Source organism: Sapajus apella, unplaced genomic scaffold (genome assembly GCF_009761245.1).
Source record: "Sapajus apella isolate SASKATOON/1434 unplaced genomic scaffold, GSC_monkey_1.0 scaffold36, whole genome shotgun sequence".
Taxonomy (NCBI): domain Eukaryota; kingdom Metazoa; phylum Chordata; class Mammalia; order Primates; family Cebidae; genus Sapajus; species Sapajus apella.
In genome coordinates this window covers 25,996,756-26,023,097 of record NW_022436976.1, presented here as the reverse complement: position 1 = coordinate 26,023,097, position 26,342 = coordinate 25,996,756, and the positions used below count along the sequence as shown (strand labels likewise).

Genomic DNA, 26,342 nt, shown 5'->3' with positions numbered 1-26,342 from the left:
CATTGATTGGCTTTAGGATGTTGAATCAGCCTTGCGTTCCCAGGAAAGACCCTACTTGGTATTATGCATCTTACTAATTGTTGGATTTGATTTGCTGCTGTGAAGGATTTGGTGTCTATATTCATGAGGGCTGTTGGTGTGTAGACTTCTTTGCATTGTCTTTGGTTTTGGTATCTGGGTAAAACACGAGTTGATGAGTTGGACTGTGCTTCTTCTTCCTCTTCTATATTATTCTGGAAGGGTTCTTCTATATTCTGGAATTGATGCTATCTCTTCCTTAAACATTTGGTAGAATTTGCCAATAGGCTGCATCCCTTTGAAAGTTTTTCATGTTCTAGGCAGTCCTGGATGACCCATAGTTCTTCCTTGTTGGGGTTACCACCTGCAGAGATCTGTCCTACAGACTCTGACTCAATGATGGATGAATAAAGTATAAGGACACACAGATATTATGCTTTGTCAGTTTAGCTGAGTGATCAGGCAGCTTACAGACTCCCTGGAGAGTGTTGTAAACAGGTGCAACCACCAGCCCCCACCAGCCAGTGAGACTTGCATTTATTTAGTAAAGATTAATTGACAAAGGCTGAGTTAATACCACCAGAGGTTAAAGATTAAAGGACAGGTTCTGATGCCCAAAGCAAACACTATCAGTGGGTAATATTCATGGCTGACCTCCCCTGAGAGGGCCATTTGGCTTAAAGGTTAGTTTTAAGACAATATTGAGTAAACAAGTTATTTAGATAAACTCCCCCACATTTCCTGGTTATTTGCTTTTTTTATTAACTAAATGTAAAAGGAATTTAGGCTGCCATTAGCCGAAACTTTTACTGAAACTATGAAAAAACCCTTAGGCCTTTTAAAAGAGTTTGAGACTATATTTTATGACTTTCTATTATATTTTTCCCTTAATATTTTTGCCACCACCCTGAGTGAATTCCCACGCTTCCTGATGACTGCAAGTCTTTCATGGGGAAAACTTGGAGGGGTGTCCCACCTCAGACACTTTAGAAACTCCCTGTGAATAGGAGTATAGAGGATACCCTTTTCTTTGAACCACACATGAAACACTCCTACTCTCTGATCATTTCTAGTGTTATCTCTTCAATCTCCACAGTTTTCCCAGTGTGACCTTGAGTCCATGGGAGGCATTGAGGTATGGTGACCTTTGGAGTCAGCAAGAGTCGAACCAAAATCCTTGGTTTTGGCGTTTATCAATTGTATGGCTTTGGGACACATTTTCAAATCTGTCACAGCCTCAGTTCCTGCATTATTGCTGGGCATGATGAATTGTAGCTTACAAGGCTATTGGGAGGATGGAATGAGATAACACTCATAAAATGTCTGGTTTAGTAGGTTTTAAATGAATGCTGGCCTTCTTTCTGAGGAAACAGAGACAGTCCACTTTACTCAGGCTATCAGGCTCATCTCAGTAAAAAGCCTGTTTACCCACTTCTGAATCTGGGATACGGTTTTCTGAAGGGAGTCCCATATGCAAAGACAGGATTTGATTTTTTTTTTCCCATCTGTTCAACAAGGCGAATGAGTTTACCTTGAAAACAGCCACATTACAAAGTGATTGGTGGATGGGAACAATTTGTTATAGTGCTCCAACTCCACATCTTTTTTGCAGGTAAGGAGGGTGCCCTCTCAGAGCTCCACAATGTCGCTTCCTATTGGGAAGTGGAGAACAGGCAGCTCTTCCCATTTTAACTAGAGCCTAGAAAGATAGTTCCTTTTGATGAAAAAAAAAGTCATGAGTCAGCTGCCTAGGAAAATGCCTTGCTGATGATATTAGTACATAGAAGCCATTTTATCTCTCTGGGAAGTGCTTTTTCAGGAGGCAAGATTGGCAGAGCAGAAAGGACGGGATAGTAACGAAGTCGGCACTGGGGTGAATGTGCTGTTTCAGTTCTGGGCAGCAGAGGGCGATGTTGCCTCCTAATACTAAAATAAGATTTGACAGGAAGGTGAGCGTGGCAGAGTTTGGGAGAAGAAACTTACCTTCTTATTAGCCATTGTAGAGTTCTACAGTTTACTTAAAAATGCATTTAGTTGGCTTTTTAGCTTTACTAGGAAGAACTAGGACAAAGGATAGTTAGTTACAGTAACAGCTAATACTTTGCATAAAACTTGCTACAAGCTAGGCATTGTTCTATGTGCATTTTAGGTATTCTGACTCACTAAATTCTCACAATAACAGGATGAAGCAGGTACTGATATTACTGTGCCCATTTTGGAGATGAAGAAACAGGCGCAGTGTGGTTAAGTGACTTCCTCAGGGTCACACAGCTAGTAATTGGCAGAGCCAGGATTTGAACTCAGTATGTGTGCTTCCAAAATCTGTACTTTTAAGCGTTAGTAACAACTTGTATTGCATTTTTTGTGCCATTTGATCTTAGACAGTTCTATGAGGTAAGTACATTTCATGACCCCCTTTTTTTTTAAGGAGAGAGAGATAAAGATAGAAATACAGATAGAATAGATAGATAGATAGATAGATAGATAGATAGATAGATAGATGAATAGGTAGAGATAGAATGAATAGGTAGAGACAGAATGAACTTAGCAAACTGTGCACCTGAAGTGGTCTAAAGTCATTTCAATGCTAACATTGTAGGGCTCTATGCCTCATGTAACTGGCCAATAACACATAGAAAGTGTGCCTGATTCTGTGGGGCGAGGGGTCAAGAGATGTGGAGGGTTGGTCTCTGAACTACAGACGTCCTGGGCTATCCTACCTTTCCCCTTCTTTAGCCTCAGCCACTGGATCCGGAAGCATGGGATACAATTATAGCTCCCTCACTTGGTAGCTGTATGGCCTTGACCTTGGGTCTCTCTAATCCATCTGGGGAAGTGTGCTTTTAGGAGGGATAATTGAAAGAAGGAACAGAAGGTTCATTTTAGTGCTGGATAGGAAATGTAGAAGATAAATTCTTGTTCTTCTCAGGTTTACTTTCAGTAAAACCGATTTTGGGGCCATATAATATCAGAGATCTCTTTTAGGGCTGATAATATGAAAGCACAGGTTTGGTATGCCTGAAATCTGTTGTTAAATCTTGATCTGATTGGCAGAGACCTCACTCAACCCAAAGGAATGACTCAAATTCGCAACACCTGCACTATTGACATTTTGGGTTGGAGAATGCCATGTTGTGAGGGGCTGTCCTGGTTATTACAGGACATTTTGAATCATCCGTGGCCTCTACTCACTAGATGTCAGTGGCACAACCTCCTTGAGGTTTGACAAACAGCTGAGATATACCTGATTTTGGGAATCCACACACTGTGGTAGATCAGGAGGACAGGTGCTTTGGGTGGATGATGATGGTGGTGATGATAATAATAAATAATGTCCCCCCCACTGCTGGCTATTATATCCTAGGCTCTATTCTAAGCATCTACATGTATTCTCATTTCCTCTTTATAACTACCAATTTGGCATTGTTAACTTGGTTCTAAAGAAGAAACTGAGATTTAGTAAGTTGATCAAGGTCATACAAAATTCATAAGAAATGAACTGAGACTGCATTCCCAGGCCTTCTGTTGTTGGTGCTCACACACTGCTTTCTTCAAGGTTGTCTATACAGCAAGACTCAACATGGGGGTCACAGGCTTGCATTGGTCCATGGACCATTTGCTTAGTCTGTGATGAAGTAAATCAATTACATCACTAAGTAGACCATTAAGTTCAGCTACTATATTTTGTTGCCAGACTTTCTCAATGCATAGATTTACATTCTGACACAAGCTCCTTATTTTGTTGCAGGCAGGGACACAAATAAAAATCTAATATTTGCATGGAATGTCATCATTGACAAACTGTACTACCCTTGGGAGTCTTACATGCTTCTTAGAGGTGTTCCTTCTAGACATTGTGAGGTCTGGAAGAGGCAACACCATTTGAACTATCCCTTTCCAGTTGTGGAAACCAAGTCCAGACAGTTAAGTGGTTTTCCCTTGCTGTTAACATAATACATTGAGGATCCTAGGCTATGAGTTGGAGTTTCCCAATTCATAGGTCACTGCTTTTTCTGAGATGAGACTCTATCTGTATTCTGATTATCAGTAAGTGGCTCTCTTCCTTTGTCTAGCTCCACATTGTCATAAAGACCTGAAAATGAATTGCTTTTATTTCATGGGATCATCTATTATATTACATGGTTATTGAAAAAAAGCAGAATCACAATTCTTTGGCCAATATACTTTCCATTCTCAAAGCACAATGCTTCTTTGAATCTCTGGTGTTGTGGAATGAGTCTGGGCTTTGAAGCAATCAGCCCTAGCTGTCTTGTTTACAAATTATGTGACCTTTGGCAGGTTTTTAAGTCCCTCTGATCTCTACTTCCTTCATGTGTCAGATAGACATAATCACGTATACCTGCTGGGTTGTTGCAGTTATGAAATTATGTAGGGATGGTGTATATGGTGCCTAGAAGAATGTCAAGCTCATTGTGGGAGCTAAGTCAACATAATACTTCTCTTCTTTCTTCTATCTGTCATTTGCTTTTTAATTCTTTCCCAGATCTTTAAAACTGTCTCATAACATAGTAACTGATAACAGTGGAAACTAATCTTTATCACTAATGCACAATCCATCTGGGAGAAAGCCATTTTTTCTTAAGTCAGGACTAATCAACAGGGCCTCATGACCCAGCTCTGTCCTGCCATGAGCTTGTAGGAACAGATGGAAAATGGGCTGGGCAGATGGAAAAACTCCATTTTCCAACAGGAATTATTTATTTGAGAAGTTGGAACCACTTGGAATGAATATTTTGAATTAAGGGGATGAAATATTGTAAGATTCACAACAGGGCCATGAAATTAACTAATGCATTGTGACTACCAGTGTCACTGTGAGGCAGGGAGTAGGAATAATAATGGGGCTTTTAAAAAATGGTCCAAAAGCATAAATTATTTACTCATGTGTGCCAGTGAATCCCTTGAAACTGTTCTGCTGATGGTATTATCCCTCATGCGCTTCCTAAGCAAGGCCGATCTCACTGCAAGTTCCTTTGTCTTTATGATCAGATTATAACAGAACACGAACATTATAAATTGCACATCTACCATTATAAGACCTGCTCAGTGTTAGACACTGTGTGTAAGGCTGTCTATATGTCATATCCAACCCTTATAATGCTCCTGCAAAGGCCTACTTTACAGATGAAGAGACTGAAATTCAGTATCATTAAATGTTTTGACCAAGTCACACAAGTAGTACGTAACAGGTTTTCCTGCATTCATTTTTGAGTCTCTGCCTGTCTCCTCAAATGATCCCCAAGTAATCAAAACATTCATCTGACCACATCACACTCCTTTGCTGCCTGTTTGGGGTCTTTGAAAGGCATCAGGGGTCTTTAAGATCTGCTCCTATTTTCTCTGGTTTTGCCTCCCTCACTTTCACCTGGCATCTCACGTGTGTAGGTAACCACAGTTTACTGTTCTCAGAACAGAGGGCAAATTCGTGTCTCAGAGGCACTACTATCTTGCTTGTTCTACTAGAAAATTTATCCCTGGCAGCCAAATACCCCACCCCATCCCCATCCTGGCCAAGCTTTTTCTTTCCCAGGACTCTGCTTAATCCTAAATCCTCCAGGAAACCTTCCCTGCCAGCAGCTGCCTTCCTCTTACTGGGTTGAGCCATGCACCCCTCTGCTGTGGCTGAGCACTCCTGTCTTTCCTCACACACAACACTTGCACACCATCGTACTCAACATTGTTGGTATCTGCCTTCTCTAATAGATTGTGATGTTGCCTTTCACATCCATGTGTGCTCAGTACGCAGTACAGCACCGAACACAGTGAAGGGTTTGTGTGTGTTCAACTGACAAGTGGATTGATAAGAATGAAAAATGCTTTGTTCTAACGTGTCCTTGTGGTATGTCTGCAGTACTTGTGATGACCTCACATCAATGAACAGCCAAGCTATCTACATAGGAATAAGTCACAATGCCTCATCAGGATCCCAGAAAAAGCTGAGGAAATCCAGGGTGTTGGCTGATTGGCATTCTCAGGATGAGAGAGATTGAGGTGGAAGAGAGGTAGATAGTAGTGGTCATAAATTTTCTGATCCCCTAAGTACTAGGGAGAAAAGCTATCCACAGATCAATTCCAGGTAAGTGTCAGTATTGGAAGGAAGTCTAGTGGTGTTTGGATAAGAGCATTGCCAGGGAAATCTGGACATATCTTTGGAAATTCACTCAAACTATTCGCTGAGGCCTTATACATAGTAGGTTCTCAGTAAATGCTTATTGAATAAAAAAGAAAGAAGTAGACAGAGCCGAGCTCCTCTTCCTTCCAGAGACAGAGTGGCCCACGGTAACTAGAAGCTCCAGAAAGAAGCTATTCCCAAGCCATTACATGTTCGTCCAGGCAGCCCAAAGTGGTGGTCATCACAGGCCTTGGGGCTGGGAAGATCTGTGATTAAGCAATGGCCAAACCCCTCTTTTGCCAAGCCTCACCCCTTCATTCATAAAGTAGAAAGAATTCCCGCCTCTCAGGGCTGTCACAAGTATTAGATTAGACCACGGAACCTGGCCTATGGCGTGCGTTCAATATTGAGAGTTCCTTTCCTTTGCCTTAGGTTCAGTGAACCTTGGCACAAGTCAGCAGGAAACAAGTCCCAAGCTGCACTGAGTGGGAACAAAGTTTCTTGCACTCTGCCAACCTGGCTCTTGGAACAGGGCAAACCTCCTGCTGGAAGCTGGATGGTAAGGCAGCATGCAGTAGGACTGGTGGGTCTAGCAAATAATGGGCACCAGGAGCTGTGCAAAAGAAAAGCAGGTCTTCACTTCTATCTCCAGTTCCTCCTGTAACTTTAGCAAAGTCATAGCACTTCTCTGAGTCTCTGCATCTGCATCTGCAGATGGTCACCATTCTTCTTGTGTTCCACTCCACCCCGACTGTTCCTGTGTGTTGTTCTGAGGATAGAGGGCACGCTGGGAAATGCCCTAGGTAATGCTGAGGTCACCATGGTTGACCTGGTCAGAGATTCATCCCTCCAGGAGGTAGGAGGAATCATGAGTGGGAGTTTCCAGAGCCTGAGATCCAACTTATACTCTGACTTTTGAAGGAGCACTCTGGAAACTCTCAGTGTGCATTGTACTTTGTTCGATGTATGGCAGAGAAATAGCAGGGGTTTAGTTAGACAGGGCCTTCTGGACCACAAGTCAGCTGGAGAAGATGCTGATGTGGTTACTAGAATGACTCTGGATACAAAAGAGCAGAGACCACAAATTTAGCCCAGGGGTAGTAGTACCTTATCTCTCCCCTTCTGCCATTGGGTTAATGAGGCCAAGACCTGGCAAATTCTCAGATCCTTCACAACACGACTTGAAAGGGACCACTGATCTTTCCCATCGTGAATCGATTTTCATCCGTCATGAGTCCATCTCAGGAAGCAACCAACCTTATAGGGTAGTCTACTTCATTGTTCATCAGTTCTGATTGTTAGTATGTCTTTTCAGATTAATTCAAAGTCAATCTCTCTGTAACTTCTTCCATTCCTACCTCCACTCCTGGCTCCTAAAGAGCAGAATACCTTTCCTGCCCGCTTTTCTTTTCCTTTAATCTCCCTCCCACATGCTGAATTTAAGGGCATGTGGTACCATGGCTGAGTAAGGAGTAGAAAGTGTTGTTAAGTAAGGTCAGCCCTGGTGGGAACAGATGATATGACTTAATTGGGATGGGCTGTTTTTTCAGAGGTTCACACATATGAAGTTAAAAGTGGAAGGTGAAGGTCAGGGTTTGAGATACGGAAAGTTTTATACAGTAGGGGATCTTTGATTTAGTTCTTGCAGGATAAAAAGGAATTTAGAAGTTGAAAGTGAGAGAAAAGGGTATTGCAAGAAGAGAAAGTTGCATGTGCAAAGGCCAAAAGCCAGGAACATGCATAATGTCTTAGAAGCAATGAGTTGTCCATGTGGCTGAAATAAAGATGGGAAAACAGAGGCAGATGAGGCAGGAGGGATGGGCAGCAGTGAGGCAAAGTGTCAATGAGCTGCTTGTTTCTAGCAAGATGTTAGCCAAGCTGCAATTGGTCTTAATGGGTGGGTAATGGCAGCCATGCAATTAGAATACAGTTTTGTATACTAATTTAAAAAATTTATTTAACAATATTTATTTCATATTCTGGATAGGCTAGGTCCTATTTGAGGCCCTGACACTTTGGGAGCACAGGGCCTGGGACATAGAGCATGCTTTAAATGTACTTGCTAAATGAATATGTGTGGTAGGTGACTTAAAAGACTTAAGGTGCTGAAACTTCACCTAGGAAAGCATTTCCTATAGTGTCTTCCATACAGCACTAGTTCTGAGAAGTGCTAAAATGGTATATTTGAAAATAAAAATGACTTTGGTCAAATTAATTTGGAGTAAACAAGAATAATTTGACTTTTTGTTTGGTTTTGTTTTTATTGTGTTAGTCCTTGGGCATTGAGACTTACTGTGGGGGGAGGGATATAGGCTACGGTGTTTCCTAAACTTGATCATTGAACACCTGTCTGGAAAAGCATCACCTGGCTTTAATATTCCAGGGAACACACTCTGAGAAACATCTACAGGCATCTGAAAGTAAATAAAGAAGTAGAATTGTTTTTGTCATGAAGAGCATGGTGGAAGGACAAAGAGTGGATAAGGTCCTGTTGCTTCTTAAACTATCTAGCCATGAAGGAACACGTATTACTTTAGTTCACATTCCACTAGTGAGAACTAGCCAAGAAGCCATGTCTATTTGCGAGAAGGACTGGAAATGAATCCCTGCTTGACAACTACTTTCCACCTTCAACTACCCATTATGAGAGAAGGAGCACAAATTTAGGTGGACAGCTATCTATCTCTGCCAATTTTGCTAAGGAAACAAAGACTTCGTGAGTGGGTTGGAGAGGGAAAGCCAGAAGATTTCAAATGGGCATTTCAAGCTGCAGCGTGTAAAAGGCTCTTGCTGGGAATTATGTTTGTTTTCCCTTTACTTGCCAGAGTGTATCAGTAAGCTTCTGCCATGGTAACAATCTCAAATCCTTAGTGGCTTATTTTTTGTTTATGTTCAAAGGATTATTTTTGTTTACGTGTATATTCATGTTGATGCCTTTGATGCTGACTTCTACTGTGCTCCATGCTGTCTTTACTTTGGGTCCTAGGCTGGTATCACAGGCTTATTGATGAAGAAAAAGAGAACATGGGAGAACCACATAATATCCTTTAAAGCTGCTATTAGGAGTTACCTGTTACTTCTACCAACCTTCACTGACTAAAGTAAGTGATCAGGCTCAACAGAATAGGGTTAATTCTCTCACTGGGTGGCAAGTCGTAAGTCATGGGCCAAGCGTGACCGACCTCAGTGGGGCTGGAAAGTATCATTCTCTGAGCAGAGGAAACAAACTGAACAACAGTTATTTTACAAACTAATAGAATAGACCATACAGGTGACTCAGAGTTATCACCTTTTGGGGTTAGGGCACTGGAAGATCTTATGGAAATGCTCACCAACTTCAGGCAATAGTCACCCCTCAATTGCTGGGAGTCACTCATTATGAAACAGACGATTTACATTTCAGTCATGTGAATGTCAGAGGTCAAATTCCTCTAGTTTGGGGCTCCCTTAGTACTTCTGGAGTCCTATGTTCAATATTCTCTGGAGGGGAGCACCCATGGTGAGGAAAGGATCCCAATCCTGGCTTACCAAGGGAGGGGGAGCATAGTATTTCCAGCCTAGGGAGCTTGTGCGTGTTGTAGGGGGGTGGACAACAGATCATAAAAAAACATCAGGTGGAAAAGAGATAATATGTGGCTTGCATAGGCTCCTCCCTTTCCTGGAAAGGCCATCTCCCTTCACTCACCTGGCATAATCCATTTCAACACTCCAGGCTGAGCCCAAGCCTCTTGTCCCCCAATAAGCTCCCATTGATTCACTCAAGTGGAGACTTGAATGAATTTGTTTATTTATTTATTTATTTATTTATTTATTTATTCCTTCTGTTGGGCACTCATTACTCCCAGGGTACATGTAAGAAAATGCCCATCACCCAAGTGCAGTTATTTACCTCCTTGCTCTCATAGGTGGAATTGCATCCTCGCATGAAAGTTCTGCTGGAGTCCTAACTTCCAGCACCTCAGAATGTGATCTTATTTGGAACTAGTCTTTTCAGAGGTGATCAAGTTAAAATGAGGCCCTTCATCCTTCTGGTGGGCCCTAATTCCATATGACTGGTGTCATACTGAAAAGGGGAAATCTGGACATAGAGAGACACATACTGAAGGAAAATACAATGTGAAGGTGAAGGCAGAGATCAAGGTCACACCTCAACAAGTCAGGGAATACTGAAGACATTAAACCAAAGAAGAGGCATGAAACAAATTCTCCCTTGTGGCCCTCAGAATCAACCCTTCCAGTACTTCGATTTGGGCTTCTAGCCTCCAGAACTACAAAATAATATAGTTTTGTTGTTTAAGCTGCCCAGTTTGCAGTACTTGGTTATGGCGGCCCTAGCAAACTGATACACTTGCCTACACATCTGTTCCCCCAAATCCACCCCCACCAAATCCCTCCCAAATTAAGGCAGTTCTGGAGGACAGAAATAAGGTTTCCTTTTCTTCTTTCTTTTTAATTATTCCTGATGCCTAGAAGGGCCAGGCGCAGATTTAGTCGTTGCTACAATTAATGATCACATTTTGCATTCTCTTTGGCCACAAGGAAGAGAAAAAGGGGACTAGGAGAGGGACTTGTTTTAGAAGAACAAGTTGGAGTTGTCCAGAGAGCAGAAAGCAAAAGATGACAAGTAGCAGGATCCACGTCCCTGATGGCGTCAAAGCATAGGGAGGCTGAAGGAAGCCCTGCTTAGGATGGATTCTATGAGAATGTTGGGAAATAGCTTTGCTGATTGTAATCTTCCAGAGATTGGCCTATTGATCAGTATTTTGGAATCTGGGTGAGTCAGAACTAGGCTAGGTGTCACCCTTGTGTAGCTGTTGAAGATAGTGTGGGAGAGTGGGGTGTGTGTTCTGAGCAAGAGCTTGGTTCAAAGCGCCAGTTTCTCTTTACCAGCTAAGTCTTGATCAGCCTTTGTCAGCGCTCAATCTGCCTGTGAATTTGCCTGGAATACATTCCCAGCAGCACCATCTGTTTGCGATTGTCCTACCATCTGACCATTTACCCTTTGTCAACTTCTTCCTCTGGGCACTCCTATTGCCAGTTGGAATCCACCCATGGAATCCACCCATTGTCCATCCTGGGTAAACTGAGTCTGGACAGAGACAGGACAGGAGAGAAAAGAAGAGGTGGGAGACATTCCAGTGTGCTAGCATTCTTGGCTAAGAGGTGTCTGGGGAGCCCCACTAAGCCTTCACACAGAACCTGGAGAGAGAGCATGTGGCCCAGCCAGAGCCATATTGTGCCCCAGGCAGTCTGATGGCTCCACAAATAATATTGATGCCTTTTGTTTGGAAACTCTTTGTGGAGGTTTCCCGTTTCCCAACAAACCACGCTTAATGCTGGGCCTCCCACAAGCCACTTCGCCTTTTGCACAGTCCCGTGGCCAACTGTGCAGGCAGATGAGGGCCCCTGAATGCTAATGAGAGGAATGGCTGGCATTCCTAAGGCACACCCGACTCTGGGAACCCCGCCTTTGTTGCTAAGGAGCATTGGAACTGTAGCTGAAAAGGCTCTTAGAAGAGAGGGAAGTGAAGAGAGGGAGAGAAGAAAGGAAAGTATTTGTTTTCAGAGCGTCACAGTTCTCTGGCCAGCTCCAAAGCTGTCCAATTTCTGATCCCAATTAGAATATCAAATCCCCTGTTATTGTTTCTCTTAATGATCTTGGGAAATTCCACAGAAGAGTCAGCAAGCACTTAGCAAACTCTTTGGACTGCACCAGCTCTGCAGTTGTGCTTTGGATAGTGTGAACATACCACGCCAGAGTCCTGAAAACCGCCTTTGTTCCAGTTCCCAGAAGGCAGTGATGAAGCTGGAGCATGAGAAGAGGGCAAAAAGCTGTTGGGTTTTCAAAATGTTCCTGTGGGGGCTCCACTCAGCAGATGACTGCCAGGTGCCCACTCGGCGGTGCATCTGAACTCTGCGTTGGACACAAAGACAGGAAGAAGTTGGCCCTGGCTTGCAGTCACCTCCAGACTTGCTGGGAGTGACAGACCACACATGCTAAAGAGAATTGTATGGGTTATTTGCTCTAACTGTGGTCACCACAGCAGTGAGGAGCTTGTAGTTATATAAGACGGGCTTCTGATCCTGGCTCAGTCACTCATAGCTATAAGTCCTTAGGCAAGTACATATACTATCCCAAGCCTCTGTTTTTCCCCTGTACAATAGGCCGGGTAATGCTAACATTGTTGGTTTACTTTGAGGACTAAGTATAGGAGAGAGAATGAGAAACAGGAATGTAGAACACATATTCTGTGCCCTCCAGGACCACACAGTCGGCGAACCATCTGTGGGCTTGGAAGATGTCTGTACCTGGAAAAGGCATTCAACCATTTGGCCAATTGGATGGGGTAAAATGAAATGCTGTATAAGACTAAAATAAGCTAGTTTTCCCTTATGGAGCATGCCTATGTGCCAGGCATAGTGCTAGGCAATTTGCATGTATTATCTCATTTAATATGAATGAGGCTTTTGGGTAAGTAGTGACTTGTGCAGGGTCACATGTCTGGGAAAGAGTCTGCCCAGCTGGTAAGATCTTGCCTTTGTCATTCTGTGCCCTTTCTTAAAGGCTGAGGCTTTTTGGGGAGTTGGGACATACCCAATTGACACAAGCATCTCCAGAGTGCACCGAAGGTTAACGAGGCCACTATCCACAGACACCCACTGAAGAAGGTTTTGCTGGAGGACACTGGTCAAGATTGACACTGGACTTTCCCAATGCAGTGTTTATTAGAAGTTCACAATGACACAACTCTGAGAAAAAAGGGAAAAAAGTAACAGCCTTTCTATAAGTAAACCATGAAGTTCCAGCATACAGATCATTATGATATTCTGAAGCACAATGACTTCCTAGCATTTCTTAGTAATTTTCTATCCACCAACACCCCTCTCCAGTGCTCCTTCATTATAATTCCCACTTTTTCTTGTATTTAGAGTTGAGCCCAATATCTCTCCCCTACTGAAAACTCCATTGCAGTACATCCTATATCTATTGTGATAGTTCTGAATAAAACCTGCCATATGACTTTAACAAGAATCAGAATAAATTTTTCTTTAAGACACACACACACACACACACACACACACCCCTTGGGGTAAAGTAGTGGAGAATCACAGATAGGAGATGATGCAAAAGTAATTGGTACTTGACTCTAGAAGGCAGATACATCTCAAAATTTGTTCTTGCTGTAGTAGTGGCCTGACTTCCCTATGCCATTTCACATAGACCATTGTTTAGTTATTTGGAAACTTCTTGAATGTTCAGCAGCTAAGAGAAAGGACATAAAAAAGGTCTATCTCTACTGCATGCAAGGAACTGTCCAAATGGAATTGCTTTCAGTGTTTATAACAATCCTGCAAACAGATGCGATTGCTTCTGTTTTATAGATGAAGGAACTGAACTCCAGGGGATTAAGCAACTTGTCGAGGCTGCCACCCACTAAGTGCAAGCGCTAGATTTTGGCTGTTTTTGAAGCTTGTTTATTCTTTTTCTACTCTCTGTGGAAATACGGGAGTGGGGGCGAGGTGGTGGAGTGACTGTGGATCTAGATCTGGCAAAAGTTACCCCACTTACAGAAGTATTCATTTAGCTAAGACTATAGGATACAGGTTATGCATAACCTGTGGTCACATGGCTCTGAGGCACTTTTCATGCTGTATTCCTATGTAAATGCAGCCCCTGCATTTGTGTAGCGTGGTGATGCTGAGGCTACTTATCAGAAACTATACTAGATACTTGATATTAAGAATTGGACAAGGTAAAATCGTTGCTGTTCAGGGCCTTATGATTTTGTCTAATAACCCCAACTTCAGATTTAGGGCCTTCTTTTACCCAAACTGCCTCTCCAACCCAATTACTCTCAGAAAAGAAGGGTAAAGTGGGACATTTTCCCTATCATTTGACCTATCCTTCCAAGGAAGCACTAACCTTCTGACAAATATTAACTGGCACGACCCAACAGTTTTCTTATCCTCACATCTCTGAGCCTGTTTCCTCATCTGTGAAACAGAGCTGTGAAACCTGGCTCATTGAATTGTCAGAGATGGACCAAACAAAATACGTCAGGTTCCTCAAACACAACAGTTGCTCAATGCATATTAAGGTTTTTGACCTACTGTTCTAATTTCCCTTACTTGGCATTTTGGTAGGATGAAAAAGCCATGTCTATTTGTTCACTCTTTTGAAACTAAAAGGCAGTTAAAAAGTCCAAGGGTTCTAGAAAGGTCGTCTTCAACAGTCGGCTTCAAGAGTTATTTTTTCTGGGCAACTTAAGGATTATAAAAACCAAAGCAGGTCAGACTAGAAGATCCTTAAAGAGCACTGATTTTAGTGGATCCACATAGTTTTGTTCTTGAGGTCTTGTCCATAAGAGTACATGAAGCACCTCGTTTTATAAAATGGAAAGAAAGGGATGCTCAGAGGGTTTTCTGTCTGATTTTACCCTTGACCTAACTTGTTCATTTTGTCTCGCACACAGTTTGGAAACTCAGCACCCTGGTCACCCAGTGTTAGTGATGGTGCTGGGAGCACATTGTCTCTGAAGCTCCAGGCCAGTGTTCTTCAATGAGCTCATGCTACCTGGATGGTGTGATACGTGTGTAACTGTGTGCTTGTGCTGGGTGGGAGGTGCAAAGTCAGGGGGATGTTAAGAACAGAAGAACTATGGGAACTGGTGGAAAGTTCCACCTGGATTTCCTGCCCAGACAGAGCAGAGGATGTTACCTATTCCCAAAACCCTTTGCCCCAAGGAGTCCTTCCTCAAAACTTCCATCTGGGACTTTGGGAAAATATCACTGGAGACAGTGTAACATTGTTTAGTTTTGTACTGCAGAAAATATTGGACTTGTTCAGAAAACCTCACTTGAAATTGTTCTACAACTGCTTAAGATTAAGATAATGTATTGGTAATACTTTTATTTTTCTTCTAATGTGGAAATCCATCCTAGAATAATGACCAGGAGAAAAGGTGATTTACCTATCCAAAACGATATATACAGGTCTACTAGGTTCTAGGCACTGTGGGGAAGGGGCAACATGTAATGTTTTTTTTTTTTTTTACTCTGTGGAATTGTGGGGTTTGAAATAACATCGTTTGATTAGCAATGCAGAAAAAAATCAAACATGTAATATTAATAATAAGCTTTATTAAAACAGAAGGAGATTCTAAATAGCTGGGTTCTTGCCACATCAGAAGAGAAAACTAGGTTTCCTCTGATCACTTTGAGCTGCTTATGGGCAAGTTTCATAGCCAGAAACCAAGCCCAAATCAAAAGCATCTACAATATCTGCGTTGGCCTCCACTCTGACAATGCCTCCGCCACTGTACTCAGGCTGGGGAGAAACACGTGTCCGGGTAAAAAGGGAGATAAGGGAAACATCTGTTCTCACAATATGGGCTTGTTATCATAGCTCCTTTAAGTACCGCAGTGCTGGCTCCAAGAGCATATTTTCTCCCAAACGGAATCTGCGCAAGGCCTGGTCGATTTTCCGAGGGCTCAGGGACAGGTTGTAAATGAGATTGTAGTTGTGAATGAGGCGTCTGGCTTGTTCCTTCTCCAGAACTCCTGTGATTGGATTGGGTAGGTGGAAGCATTTTTAAAGAGGACGGAGGGAAAACAGAGAAAACTATATATTAGCTTGAATGACTTCCAGGTAAAGACTAAATGCTAATATTCTGCAACTTTAAGCTTCTTAAAAATCAAGTGACATCTTAAAAATATTTGTAGTTGTGGGTATGCATCACAGATTTCAAGAAGAATCTGAGGGTGATTTCAGGGGAGAGAGAACAAGATGGGATCCAGTAAGAGCCACAGATAAATTCTAAAGCAATTTAAACTTTTCTTTGTAGCTATGAAACTTGTAAAGCCAATGGCCAATTTTTGAAACACTGGGCTGTCTAGTAAAAGTAATTGCTAATTGTCCTGATTTCTTTTTATCTTGTTAAAGTCTCCAAACATATTCCAAAATATGGAGGGATTAAACAGCTTATATTTAAAATACATTTCTCTAAACGTATTTATAGATGTTTCTTAGCATCCGCAGGGATTTGGTCCATGATATTCCTCTCCCCAACACTGATACCAACACTCATGGATGCTCAAGCCCCCAACATAAAATAGAGTAGTATTTGCATCTAATCTATACACATTCTCCTGTGTACTTTAAACCATCTCTGGATTACATGTAATACCTAATACAATGCAAATGATATGTAAATAGTTGTTATATTGTGTTTTAAAATTTGTATTATTTTTGTTGTCACATTATTGTATTTTATTTCTATTTTTTCAAATGTTTTTTATATATGGTAGGTTGAATCTGCAGATGCAGAATGCAAAGATGCAGAGGATTGACTGCCTTGTGACTCCCTCCAGCTTGCTGTGCAATCACAAGGAAAGCATCTAACTTCTCTCTTTTTTTTTTTTTCAGACAGTCTCACTCTGTCACCAGGCGCCAGGCTGGAGTGCAGTGGTGGGACCTCGGCTCGCTGCAACCTCCGCCTCCCGGGTTCGAGCAATTCTCCTGCCTCAGCCTCCTGAGTAGCTGGGATTACAGGCACACGCGACCACGCTCAGCTATTTTTTTTGTATTTTTAGTAGAGACGGGGTTTCACCATGTTGGCCAGGATGGTCTTGATCTCTTGACCTCGTCATCCACCCGCCTCAGCCTTCCAAAGTGCTGGGATTACAGGCAGGAGCCACGACACCCGGCCAGCATCTAACTTCTCATAGCTCAGAGTTTGAATCTGCATAATAGAGGTGGTAACGTGTATGATTGCAAGATATGCTCTGGTACCTACACATTATATACACCAACACCAATGTCAGTGTGCTTTCCACGTTAAGATCGAGTGGGTCGATTTTGATGGTTGTTGGGAGGAGCTGCAATGTGGATCATGGTATCACTGAAGATCAATAAGTCATATACAAGCCCCTAATTGGGAGTTTCTGTGTGTCAGATATGGTGTTTGGTAATATAGGGGATTTAAAGAATTGTTATGCTACCTCTGGAAGTTCTCTGACCCACGGAAGAGAGAAGTTTTGCAGAAAATTAACCATAATAATAATGATAATAACCAATATTTAAATATAAAATTTACTATGTCCCAGGAACTGCTCCAAGCATTTCACCAATGTTAACTAATCGAATCCTTACAAGAACCCGTTTCATAGAGGGAGAAACTAAAGCTGAGAGACTGCAAGTCTCTTGATTGCCTAAGGTTAACCACTACAGTACATTATGAAATGACGGGGAGGAGATTGCTTCAAGTAGGGGTCATTTATTTATTTATTTATTTTTTGAGACAAGGTCTTACTCTGTTGCCCAGGCCAGAGAGTAGAGGCACAATCATGGCTCACTGTAGCCTCGATCTCCTGGGCTCAAGTGTTCCTCCCACCTAACCATCATGAGTAGCTGGGTTCCCAGGTATGTGCCACCACTCTAAGCTAACGTTTTTATTTTTTGTAGAGATGAAGTTTCACTATGTTGCCCAGACTGGTCTTGAACTCCTGAGCTCAAGCAATCCTCCCACCTAGGCCTCAAAGTGCTGAGATTATAGGCATGTGCCACTGTCCCTGACCTCCTTTACTCTCCTTTATGTGTGCACAACTGTAAGAGTGATACTGAAATTCTCTCTTAAAGAATCCAGAGGCAGTGACTTGTCACTTTGCAGAAAGCCACTACTAGTCCATTAGAGTTGGGCAGTGGTAGGTACCTATCATCTCAGGTTAAGATATAAAATATTACTCGTTTTTAAATGTGCAAGCACTATTGAGCATGGTGCCACCCTCTCCACTATTGTCTAATGGTTATTCTTAACCGTAGGCCACAACAGGTGGGGTCCTAAGCTATTCTGTTCTATTCCAGTATGACCATTTTCTATTCTGTTCTGGTTTGTCCATTGCCTATTTATTTTATGCCTCTCTCATCAAAACAGTGGTCCTTTTATTTATGTAAACTTCATTCTTTAAGTTGGCCAATTGCATCTTCGAAGTTCTCTGGTTAGGATGGCTGTTCTCAGTCCTGTCTAGGTTTGCTTCCTCTGGCCATTTCCTCATACCCTGCCTCTGGAAATACAAGGCATGGATTTGGAATAAGTTTATGACTGTAAGACCTTGGGGAGATTACTTTAACTTTTGAGCCTCAGTTTCCTCAGCTTTACAATAGAGATAATTAGCCAGGTACAGTGATGTGTACACATATCTCCAGCTATTCAGTAGGCTGAGATGGGAGAATCTCTTGAGCCTAGGAGTTCAAGCCTATAGTGTGTTATAATCACATCTGTGAATAGCCACTGCACTGTAGCCTGGGTAACACAGTAACACCTTGCCTAACAAGCAAGAAAGTGGCCAGGTGTGGTGGCTCATCTGTAATCCCAGCACTTTGGGAGGTCAAGGATGCGAAGATTACTTGAGGCCAGGAGTTCAAGACCAGCCTGTATAACAAAGCAAGACTCCCATATCTATCAAAGAAAAAAAAAGAAATGAAAAAAGAAAAAGAAAAATTAGCTGGATGTGGTGGCATGCGTCAACTAAGGTGGGAGGATCATTTGAGCCTGGGAGGTTGATGCTGCAGTGAGTCATGATCATGCCACTGCATTCCAGATCAGGCAACAAAGTGAGGCTCCTGTCTCAAATAAATAAGTAAATAAATGTCAAAAGAATAAAAAAAGAGGTAAAGAAAGAGGAAAGAGAAAATAGGGGTAAATTCTGTGAAAATCAATAAAATATTAAGTTCATACAGTATCCAGTACTAGTAAGCACTCAATAATGTGGTAATTGTAATAATTATATCATCAATATTATTTAAAAATATATAAACATTACATATAATTATTATTACCATTTACATCATTTAGTTTATATTTTAATTAAAAATTAATAGTTATGTTAAAAATACATCTAGGAATCACAGTGGTATTTTCTATCTTCTAAGCTTGATAGAAGATTCCTAGAGTCAAGCAAAAAGTCCAAAAGAATGAAATTTGTAACCGTCTAATTTACTCTGTCATTAGGGGATGCCCAGAACAGCTGCATAAAATAGCCCTTACAATCCATCTTAGTGTTGGAAAGCCTGTCTTTTCCAACCAGAACCAAAACGAAAGAAATAATAAGAATGCTTTTTTTCTTTTTTTTTTTTTCTTTGAGATGGAGCCTGGCTCTGTCACCCAGGCTGAAATACAGTGGCGTGATCTCGACTCACTGCAACTTCCGTCTCCCAGGTCTCCCAGGTTCAAGTGATGTTCTTGCCTCAGCCTCCCAAGTAGCTGGTACTACAGGCGTCCACCACCATGCCTGGCTCATTTTTGTATTTTCAGTAGAGAAGGGGTTTCACCATGTTGGCCAGGCTGGTCTTGAACTCCTGACCTCAGTCTATCCACCCGCCTCAGCCTCCCAAAGTGCTGGGATTGCAGGCACAAGCCACCACACCCAACCATAAGAACCTTTTTAAAATCCACTTCACTGTACGGTTTACAAATAACTTTCAGTCTCTTGTCTCATTTGATCCTTTCTTAAAGCTGGGAATTATGTTTCATTATTATCAGTATTATTTTATAGATGAAGAAACAGGCTCAGAGAATGTAAGTGACTGGCTTTTACGGATCAACCACTGGTGGCATCTGGATTTGAATCTAAATCTTCTGATTAGAAAAACAAGCAAAATCTTGTGCTCTTTCTAGTATGTCATAGGACTTGGTGTAGCAGGGATTCACAAAGTGCTGGGCTTGAGTTATGGCTCACCATCCTACTGGCTATTATTGTACCACTTTGAGCTTGGCTTTCTCCTCTGTAAATAAGGATACTAATCCTTCAGCATGTTGTTGATGTGAGGATTTAGTGATGTAGTGTATGTAAAGTCCAGACTCATGCAGAGGGATTTCTTTAAGGCTCTCATTGCATTCTTCCTCCTTGAACTCTAAAACATTTTCTATCTAGCCTTTAGTTCAGTGGAAAAATTCCAAATGCAACATTCACCCAGACATTTATCTCAACCAATCTTTTTTTCTTTAGAAAACATGGCCAGTTATTCATAGTCATTCCTTATCCCTTCTCCTCAAGGCTATTTTGTTGACAACCCCCATTAGAGAATAAGCACAGTAGGTTCCCAGAAACAGTGATGTGATGATGGATGGCCTGTCCTCATCCTGGATGAAGAACATGCTGGCCTACATATTTCTTTGCACATAATAAAGAACAGTGATTCATCCATGGGCAAAGCAGGTATCATCTGCTCAGCATCTAGAATGGGGCTACGGTGGTCTGCTAAGTACTGTGGGTTAATAAACTAACAAAGTGACCTCAGTTAATCCTCTTTCCTCATTAAAGAGTTGTAGATTTTCCCAGATCTGGCTGACACATTCCTTGGCTGTTGAGGAACTAATGAATTTCATGGAAACAGAGAAAACAGGCGTAAATAGTGAAGAGGCCATGAGAAAGGCATTTCAAATCTGTCGGAATCTGCTTCCAAAGTCAACAAACTCCGTTTTTCCTCAGAACAGTTCAGAAGTATGAGAAAGCTCCCAGCCTTTGGAGAGTCTCTTAGCAACGAAGTTTATGATCCATCATCCATTGTCACAACTAAGCATTTGTTTCTTTAGAAGTGTCTTTTTCAAAAAAAATTGTTTTGTTATTGCTTGTAACCTCATCACCACTCTCATAGCACTGGTATGAATACCTAGACTCAGGGTTATTTCAACAACCTTTTTATCTCCTTCTCTCCAGTACCTTCCCTAAATCATCCATCTTAGTTTACATTATGCCCTCCTCTGCATGTATCTCTGGATATTAGGTAGAGAATGAAGGCTCATCCTATCTCTCAGGGTTCATAATAGGTTCTTCACTTTACTGTACATCCAGTGTGCACCTCCAGTCCTGTCTTCCTACTCTCTTCTCCATCATACACATTCCACCTTTTAACTTTTGCAGAAGACGACTTCAAACTCAGAATGACCTTTCTGACTATCCAAAGCCTACGTCATCTGAAGCCTCAGCTCAAGTTCTTTCTCTCCCGTGGAGCCCTCTCTGGGTCCCCGCCTCACATTGGATGGTAAGCTTCCTTTCAGACCTTCGCTTTCCTTTTGACTTTTGAACTCTCATTTGTGCCTTCATTTGTCTCACTCTTGGACTCAAGTGATCTTCTCACCTCAGCCTCCCAAAGTGCTGGGATTACAGGCGTGAGCCACCATGCCTAGCCATGTGCTTTCATTTGTAATACTTAATGTTGTATTTTAATTTTGTTTGTTTGTTTACTGGCATTGAGCTACTGCCAGTCTCTGTGCCATACCTAAAGGTAAGCTCCTTGAGGCCAAAGACCATGTCTCACCCTTTTCGGTTTTCCTCTTGGTTCAGCCTCTAACACGGTGTTGGTTCATAAAAGATTTTTAATAAATAACTTTATAATTCAACCAGATGAGCCTTTCAGTTAAAATTTTCAAGTTTTATTTTTCTTAGGTATAATTATTAAAAGTCATTGGATTTGGTATGGCAATTATATTTCCTGTGGTCTAGAATTTAGTTGCCTTGGAAATTCAAAGCAAAACAAAAACACACAAAGAGAATGAAAAGACAGACATTGCTATTGCCATCTGATTACTTCTAGATGGTACCAATGCATACACCAACTCTTCATGAACCATGCTACATAAGTAAATATGACAGTTTGGGACCATGTGCTTTTCTATCTGCTCCCTCTTTTCACAGGTTTCTGACCTGGTTCTAGACTTCCTTCTTTCTCTCCTTTCCACTTTCCCTTATTTCACTTTCTCTTTCATTCTGCACATAGTCATCAAGGATCCTTCTGAGGTACAACTTTATCACACCACTCCTCTGCTTAGAAACTCTTGGTACTCTCATTATCTTTGAATTGACTCCAAATTCCTTAGTCTGGCATTGAAAATCTTTCAATATCTGGCCCCATTCTATTTCCATCTTTATCATTTAATATTATTTTTAATAGTCCCATATTGAGCACCTTGCACTGAGCTTCACACACAGCATTTGCACCTTTGCCAGAAAAGGCTACTTCATTCCTTTGTGACCAAACTGCATTTTAAGTTTAATGATCGATTTAACATTAACAGAGCCTTCCCTGATGACCCCGCCAGAAGAAATTCACCTTTCTCTGAATGCCCACATAGCATACTCTAAAACATTTATCACCATCTATTTTGAATTTGGTTATTTATGCACATTGGCTCATGTATTTGTTTCCTAAAATAAAAACACTATGCAAGGTGCCAGGGATAAAAAAGGAATATAGTAGACTGGTGAGATAGTAGTAAGTCCCTAAATAAAAACATACAATATGTCGCAAATGATGATGAATGTTAAAGAATCCTAAGAGGCCATAGGAAAGTTGGCCTAGATCTGCCTGGGAGTCTCAGAGGAATCATGTTTGAATTCAAACATAAAAGATGTTAAGGCATTGATTAGCCAGAGGACAAGATGGGGAGTTGGCCGGGGGTGGGGTAGGTAGAGGGGGAACAAACAGCTCAGATGAAAGGCTGGGAGTTAGAAATGGCACAGGCATGTGTGAGACAAGGCCTGCTTGAGGCAAGGTAAGTTATTCATTATGACTGGGCAGGACATGCTGAGAGACTATCAATAGTCGGAGAAGAGATTGGCCAGGTGGATAGGGACCAGACAGCCTTGGTAAGGAGTTTGGAGTTCATTCTCTTAGCAGTGTGGTGTCTCTGAAGTATTTTAATCAGGGGAATTATAAAATTGGATTGCGAGTTTACTTTTTGGCAGTAGGGTGCAGAAGGCACTGGGAACACAAAGAAATTATAATCAACCTGATATTGAATTCAGGTCTGATTCATCTTCATATTTCCCGATGTGCTCAGCACAGTGCAGGGCACATGGTTTGTATACTCAGTGTATCATTTGTTCAAGAGGTGAAAGAAAATGAGGTGCCTGCTTTTAGACTAGAATACAATTAGAAAGCTATGCCAGCTTTAAAATTCATACTTCACCTGTGTTACTCAGGTCACACAGGTAGAGGGCGTTTTCCAGCTTCCTGAACCTGTCTATCCATGTTTCACATTCTTCGACCTCGTTCTTCACCAAGGGCTGGGAGACTGGCCTGATCTTTAAAGGGTTCCGAGGATCTTTGGGGGGTGAAGTTTCGGCAGGAGAGCTTTCTGGCTGCAGCTCCTCTTCTGGAGTTTTCTACCAAAACAACACAAGCATTGGCAACACGTTCACCACCCAGAGCTTCTCCAGTCTTTTGGCCAAAGATGAGGCCACACAACTAGCAAGATTTATTGCAAGGTTTGACTTTGGAAAGCTAAGAGGATGAGCTTCAAATCTTCAGTGCCATAAGATCATATCTGCCAAATCTTACTGGATACAAACATGTTAAGTGTGTGTGTTTAAAGATAAGGGTGACATCATGATTTTTATTCAGTTTTCATTTTTGACTTGCATGAAGCAAAGAACTTTGTAACTGCCTGAAACTTTTCATGGTGTTCTACTCCGTTTTGTACTAGTGGAGTCTGCAGGGGGTGGACTTCAGACAGTGCTCATACTTCTTGTTAGAAATACCTCTGGGTCGTGAGTTTGAAGTTTTTGACAAAAGACGATTGGAACAATAGTGATATTATCTTAGGCTTGTGGATCTATTTTAAAGGATGTTAAAGCACTCTTAGTCTGCCAGTCCTGTTCATTTAGCAAAGGAAGCTGGGGCCCAGAAAGTACAAGCGGTTTACTAAGGTCACACACATCTTATAGTAGACTCAAGACAAGAAGCAGGGCATAAGGCTAGCTCACCTTAGTGTCTTATTCTCATGGCCAGTATAAAATAGAGGTGTTTTATAATTTAATAGACATGTCAGCAGTGCCATGTAAGGCATCCTGACATTTACCATGTGCAGCAAGTGGACATCTATTATTTGATCTGCCCAGCCCACCTTTTGCAGAAATTGCCCTTTCTGCTGATCTACATGACTGTAGAAAGAACTGCCATGTTCTATCTGCATAGTTTAGGACTGGGCATCTAATGCAAAATGAGCCAATAAACCCATTTTCCAGGAAGTTTGGTATTATTTGTGAGAGAAAAATGGAGGCGATTCTGTGTGAGATACTGGAACTCTAGCAGGCTTTCCATTTTGTGTGCTGCAAATGACAAAAAGCTGGTATGTGGAGAAAGACAAGAGAATATGAAGCTGACAACAGACAGAAGAAAAAAAGATATAGGAAGTCTTGGTGTTAGAATCTCTGGTTTTAGTTCATTATTGCATTTCTGTCCTTTTGGAACATAATATGCTTCTCTATTATTCCAATAAATTAAGCTAGTACAGTTGGTTTTGTTCATTGCAATCTAAATATTCTTAACTAATTCACCATAAAATTATGCCTCTAACTTTTGTATACCATCTGTGTTCCCCCAACTTTCAAATGTCTGAATTTTTCCAATTTTGTACCTTTGTCTCAAACTTCTCACATATAAGCTGTGAGAATCCCAGAGCCTTAAAGAATCGTAAGTGCAATAAGATGCCAAGTTCTGAGCTGGTTAACAAACATGGATTAAGCTGCTGCTGGGGAATGTAAAGAATTCTTTTGTTTGAGATCATGGATTGCTATATGAAATTGTACTCACATGGATGACAAATAACTAGTATGTTTTAAGGAATTCCTATAAAAAGAATTCTACTTTGATAGAATCAATTTTGGGAAAAGCAGAAAGTTTTTATACGGTAAATTAGAATAGTGATTCTTATACTTTGTTTAAAGCATTGGACTACTTTAGAAATCAGATGAAAGCTTTAGGAAATCTGACCAGACTAATGCACATTTGCATACATTTTGATGGATGATTTTAGAGAGATCACAGGTACCCTTGGATCTGAGAAATTAATTTTAAGTAGTTTTATATTTCTTTAGATAGTTCAACAGTCTCTCTTTGATCACTGAAGACAAGGGAAAGGGGAGATTTGTAGGGGCCTGAATCAGGCTCAAGCAAGTAACTAACAAAGTAACTAACAAACCCTATACTGTTTTGGTCCCACTGTATCGGGATGAAGTTCACATTCCTTGCTTGACACGCAAAAAAATTTATATTCTAGTTCTTGCTTATCTCCCTAGCTTATCTTCTTTTAGTCCTATATATGTGTATAGGACTAAAATATATATATATATATCTTCTTCTTTGGCCAGCAAAACCTGAAAAATTGAAGCTGTTTTATACTTTTTTGCCTTTATAATGTGGTTACTTATGTTCTAAAAGCCCTTCTTGCCTTGATTGTTTGGGTTCTTACTCATTCTTCAAGACTCAGCTAATTGTTTACTTCCTATGGGAAGCTTTCCCCAACAACCCCAGGAAGGGCAAGAGGCAATTCCTTGTAGCCCCTCAATCCATCACAGCATTCCTACTGGATGTTGTCTATGTCTATTTCAGTATCACCTCCACTAGAGATTCAGAGGCTGGGCCTGTGAGATAGTTTTTAAGATATCCTTGAGGTATGGCTAGTGGTTGGCACACATTAGGTTGTCAAGACATGTTTAGTAAGTGAATAAGTGAATGAATGAGTGATTTTCTCAGGGACAATAGAAAACTTGCTTTACCAACCCCCTGCTTCAGTTTCCCTTTCTAAAAAGTGGGGCAATCAATTCTGTTTGTACAGGAATGTGAGAAGAATCAATTATCACAGAGATGCAATAAATTCCTTAAACAAGAGGCAAAATAAAAGAGCAAATATATTTTTTATAATCTTATTCACAACAGACTTAACACTCAAGGAGAAAAGCATTTGCTGTTGTTTCTTGCATGGCAAGAGGCTTGCCAAAATGGGTACTATTTTCTAAAATATTTCAACGTGTGAAGTGCATGAAGAGGCCTCCCGTCATTTTAAGATGAATTATGTTCTAATCCGGGCATTTAAAAAACAACAACAGAAAAACTCAGCCTGTTTTTAAATTCTGTCTACAATGTCTCCTGGCGAAATGCTGGGAATATTAAAATGGGGTTTAACTGCTTGCCAGATTTTTTTTCTTTCTTTCTTCTTTTTAATCAGAGAGGCTATTACATTTTAAAATGTGATGTCTGGGGAAAAGGTCACCCCCAGTTTCTGGAAGTTGGAATTATGATGTTAAAATCAAGCTCGTAACCACTCTTTATTTTAATGGCAGTTTGTGAATTGGTCACAAGCTTTGGAAGGACATCCAGACATGTGGTACAAGCCCAATTTCTTGGGGC

The 26,342-nt window shown here is 41.3% G+C and overlaps 1 protein-coding gene across 1 annotated transcript in view; it reads right to left on the bottom strand.

Annotated features, from left to right (window-relative positions):
- Positions 1 to 15,272: 15,272 nt before the first annotated feature.
- The window catches only part of CUNH1orf87 (chromosome unknown C1orf87 homolog), an 81,751-nt gene continuing 70,681 nt past the window's right edge, over positions 15,273 to 26,342 (bottom strand). Inside the window, exons 12-13 of the mRNA XM_032296836.1 lie at positions 23,122 to 23,317; positions 15,273 to 15,712 (exon numbers count right to left, since the gene is read on the bottom strand). Of these exons, the coding sequence (XP_032152727.1) occupies positions 15,552 to 15,712; positions 23,122 to 23,317 (357 nt within the window). The 3' untranslated portion in view covers positions 15,273 to 15,551. The remainder of the gene's footprint in view (positions 15,713 to 23,121; positions 23,318 to 26,342) is intronic.